At 60.2% G+C, this 3,787-nt stretch overlaps 1 protein-coding gene across 1 annotated transcript; it reads left to right on the top strand.

Annotated features, from left to right (window-relative positions):
• The first annotated feature begins 583 nt into the window (after window positions 1–583).
• Window positions 584–3,535, top strand: KLF1 (Kruppel like factor 1). The gene is made up of 3 exons (XM_044658437.1): window positions 584–679; window positions 1,561–2,350; window positions 2,852–3,535. The coding sequence occupies exons 1-3, from the start codon at window positions 584–586 to the stop codon at window positions 3,025–3,027; spliced, it is 1,062 nt and encodes a 353-aa protein (XP_044514372.1). The 3' UTR covers window positions 3,028–3,535.
• Window positions 3,536–3,787: the final 252 nt, after the last annotated feature.

Raw genomic sequence — 3,787 nt, 5'->3', positions numbered from 1 at the left:
GCACGAGAGAGGAAGGATCCTGGATTTGGCATCTGTCGGGGTCCTCCGTCTTGATCTAAAGCTTGTATGTGGCACAGCTGGACGGTTGGAGTCTGGGTCTTGGGGGTCCCAGGTCCAGAGATCTGGGGAGTCTGTGGCTTAGGGCATGGTCCTGGGTCTTTGATCTGGGCCTTGGCCTGGGCTGTGGGGTCCTAGGTCCAGATACTGGGTGTTAGGTCTGAATGTGGGACCGTCCATGGAGCGGGGCAGGTCTTGGAGTAGGTTTAGATATGAGGGTCGGATGTGGGGGCCATTCTTGGACTGGGTCTAGGTTTGGTCCCTGGGCAGTAGACAGAGCAAAGAGGGGTAGGGGGAGGAGTTTCATCCATGAGCCCCAAGAGCAGATGTTTGTCTCTAAGAACTAGTAACCCTGGGGCTCCCCTACCCCACCCCTTATCAGTCTTCTCCCCAGCCAATCAGCTGCAGGCAGAGAGGCTGAACTGTAGGGATCTCAAAGCCCTCAGAGGCTATATCTAGATGGAGCTGGATGTGAGAAGGGCTCCAGGAAGGCTGAACCTGGGGACACAGAAGCTTGGCTGCTGCCATGGCCTCCCTGGCAGAACCTTCTTTGCCATCCATCAACAACCTGGCCAGCCTGGGGCTGGGGCCCCTGCAGGACACACAGACCAGGAGCCACAAGGTAGAAAGCAGGGTAGTACCAGGGGATGGGAGTGGAGCAGGGGATGGAGTCTGAAGCAGGACTGGTCTGGGGGCTTAGGAACTTGCTTTGGGTTTGGTCCGGCCTGGGAGTTTGGCGGGGAGCCTGATAAAGAATGTCTGGAAGGGCAGCTAGGAGGCAGAGTGGATAGAGTGCCAGCCTGGAGTCAGGAGGTCCTGGGTTCAAATCTAGCCTCAGATACTTCCTAGTTGTGTGACCCTGGGCAAGTCACTTAACCACAAGTGCCTAGAACCTTGCTAGTCTTCTGACTTAGAACTGATATGAAGGTAAGAGTTTAAAAAAGAAAAGAAAAGAAAAGAAAGGAAGCATGGGACCATGGGAAAACTGAGGCTCTGAGTTTAGTGGGATATGATTTAGAGGCAGAGAGGCCAAAAAATCCCATCCCCCCTTGCCTATGGGGTCTTTGAATGACCCCTAGGGACAGCATGTATGGACAAATATGCTTTTACAAGGCTCTACCTCTCCTTGTACCTGCTTCTAGGAAAAAGGAGGAAAAGGGCCCTAAAGCCCCAAGTGGGAAACTGAGGCACAGCTTGGGACTTCCCGCCTGCCCAGCCTGGGCTCCATGTGTCCTCAGCTCCCCCATCCCCCTTGCCATCTCAATATGTGAGTCTAGATAACAGTCTTATCTGTTCCTTCCAGGCTCAGGGCCCAGGAATGCTTTCTTCCACCAGTCGGTAGTTGGGGTGCCAAGGGGGTTGGGGAATAGAGAGGCAAAGAGGCCAAGTCCTCTCTGTCGGGACCCCTGGGCCCGACCCCTCTTTCTAGAGACGTGGCATGGAGGCTCCGGGGCCTCTCTTCGGAGGGGTCTCACACGGCCTCCTCTTCTACCTCCCTGGCAGTGGTGGCAAACAGATGAGCCTCAGGATGTGGACCTCCCGGGGGCTGCTCACTGGCCCTACCCGGTGAAGCAGGAACATCGAGACCCAGGACTCTGGCCCGAGCAGCTGGAGGGGGACAGAGGGGCAGAGGGAGACGATCCCTGCTGGGACCTGGATTTTCTTCTCACCAACTTCCCCGGGCCAGGACCAGGGCCGGGGCCGGGGCCGGGGCCTGAGCTATGCCTAGCTCATCCTTGTGGCCTGTTCCCGGAGGGCCCAGGCCTTATGGCCGAGCTCCAGGATCCCAAGGAGCAACCCAGCTGGGGCTGCGCGGCCCCTCGGCCCCTCGCCACCGACGCAGTGCCCTACGCGGCAAACGCCTTGCCTCCAGGTCCCAGCCCCGGCCTGAAAGCTCAGACAGGGCTACCCCCGTTCTCGCCTTCCTGTCTTAGGGATGGAGGGGGCGGCTTCCCCCAGCCCGGGCCTGGATACGCGGGCCCCCCCACTCCCGTGATGGCTCCCTATGGGCTGCTGGGGACATACTCTCCCTTCTACCCGGCCCCTCACTACCAAGCCCGGTTCCAGCTGTATCGGAGAGAGTCTGCCCCGAGCTCCGGCCCGGGCTCGGGGTCCTTGGCCTTCCTGGGCGCCCCGGCGGCTTCCGAGCCCGCGGAGGAGGCCGCTAGGCCCAAGCGAAGCCGCCGGCCTTGGGCCCGGAAGCGCCAGGCGGCTCACACGTGTGGACACCCAGGCTGTGGGAAGACGTACACCAAGAGTTCCCACCTCAAGGCCCATCTAAGAACCCACACAGGTGAGAGCCTCGTCCAGAGCTGTGGGAGGCGCCTCACCGGCCATGGATAATCCTTTGGGCAGCTCTGATGGAGGAGGGGAGCCTCGTGACCTTCTCTTGGCCATGGGGGGGCCCTGCCTCTAGGAGGGCCCTAAACAATCTTGGGGCATATCCTGGGGGTCCGTGTTTCTTCCCGTCGGGTCCCTGGGCACGGGAGATTACGGGGTCTCCCTGAGGCTCCCCACCCCGTGGGGGCCAAGGGCCAAGATGGGGGTGTCGTGGAAGGTTGTCTCCGTGTCCAGCGGGCATCGTGGACGAGAAGCCAAGCAGAAGGCTCGTGGCTACCCTAGAGGGGAGGGGGAAGGCAGGGATGAGCTCCCCGGCACCGCCCCATCTGCTATCTCTGACAGTGGTGGCACATAGATGTAGTTTGGGAAGGTTTGGGGGTTCCACATACACGCACACGCACATACACATACACTCACACGCACACGCTAAGGGAAACTCCGCCTCCCACCCTAGGAGAGAAGCCCTATGCTTGCTCGTGGGAAGACTGCGGCTGGAAGTTTGCCCGCTCTGACGAGCTGACCCGCCATTACCGGAAGCACACCGGCCAGCGCCCCTTCCAGTGCCAGCTGTGTTCACGCGCCTTCTCCCGTTCAGACCACCTCGCCTTGCATATGAAGCGCCACCTGTGAGGCTAAGCCTGGCCTCCAGGAACGGGATGGAGCCCCGGCCAAGCCGGGGATAAGCCACAGAGAGGAAACCATAGGTAAAAGACTCTGGACCAGGCCCTAACTCGGATCATGGAAGGAGCCGGAGACAGAGGGAGTCACGGGGTGCCCAGAAACAGAAGCCCAAATGGCCAGTGGACTGAGACCTCGAGCCCAGCCCGATGGCTGGCCATTTCCAACGGCCACCCTCAGCCCTGGGCACTGAACCCATGGGGAGTGTGGCCTGTCCTCGGGTGCCCTCATGTGCCCCCTGGACCCTACTGCTGCTCAGCAGAAGGGCTCTCCTCTGGGCACAGGCTCCCCACTTCCCTCTGGCTGCCCTCCCGGGTGATCGCCAAACCGTTGCTGTGAATGGTTACTGCTCCTCCCCCCACCCTCCCTCCGGCCCCAGCCTGCCCCTCTCCTCCAGCCTAGGCCCATAGTATGGACGGTCCGGGGCCGGGCTGCCCAGAGCCTGCTTTGTCAAGCTGCCTTTCCCCCTGCTGTTCTTGGATAAAGTTTCAGTGATTCTGACTGGCTTGACTTTGTCAGGGACAGGGTGGGGAGACAGAGCTGGGGACAAGAGAGTCCTGACCCTGACCCTGACCCTGTGGTGGGAGAAACACCCCCAAGTTTGTGGCAGGGTCTCGCCCCAAGAATGGGAGACTCGAGCCACAGTCAATCCAGAAGAAAAGAATTTTAGTTGAAGAAGAGGTTTAAGGGACTATAATAGCCATAGCCTGGG

This window comes from Gracilinanus agilis, chromosome 1 (assembly GCF_016433145.1).
Source record: "Gracilinanus agilis isolate LMUSP501 chromosome 1, AgileGrace, whole genome shotgun sequence".
Taxonomy (NCBI): domain Eukaryota; kingdom Metazoa; phylum Chordata; class Mammalia; order Didelphimorphia; family Didelphidae; genus Gracilinanus; species Gracilinanus agilis.
This window is presented reverse-complemented; position numbering and strand designations above follow the sequence as displayed.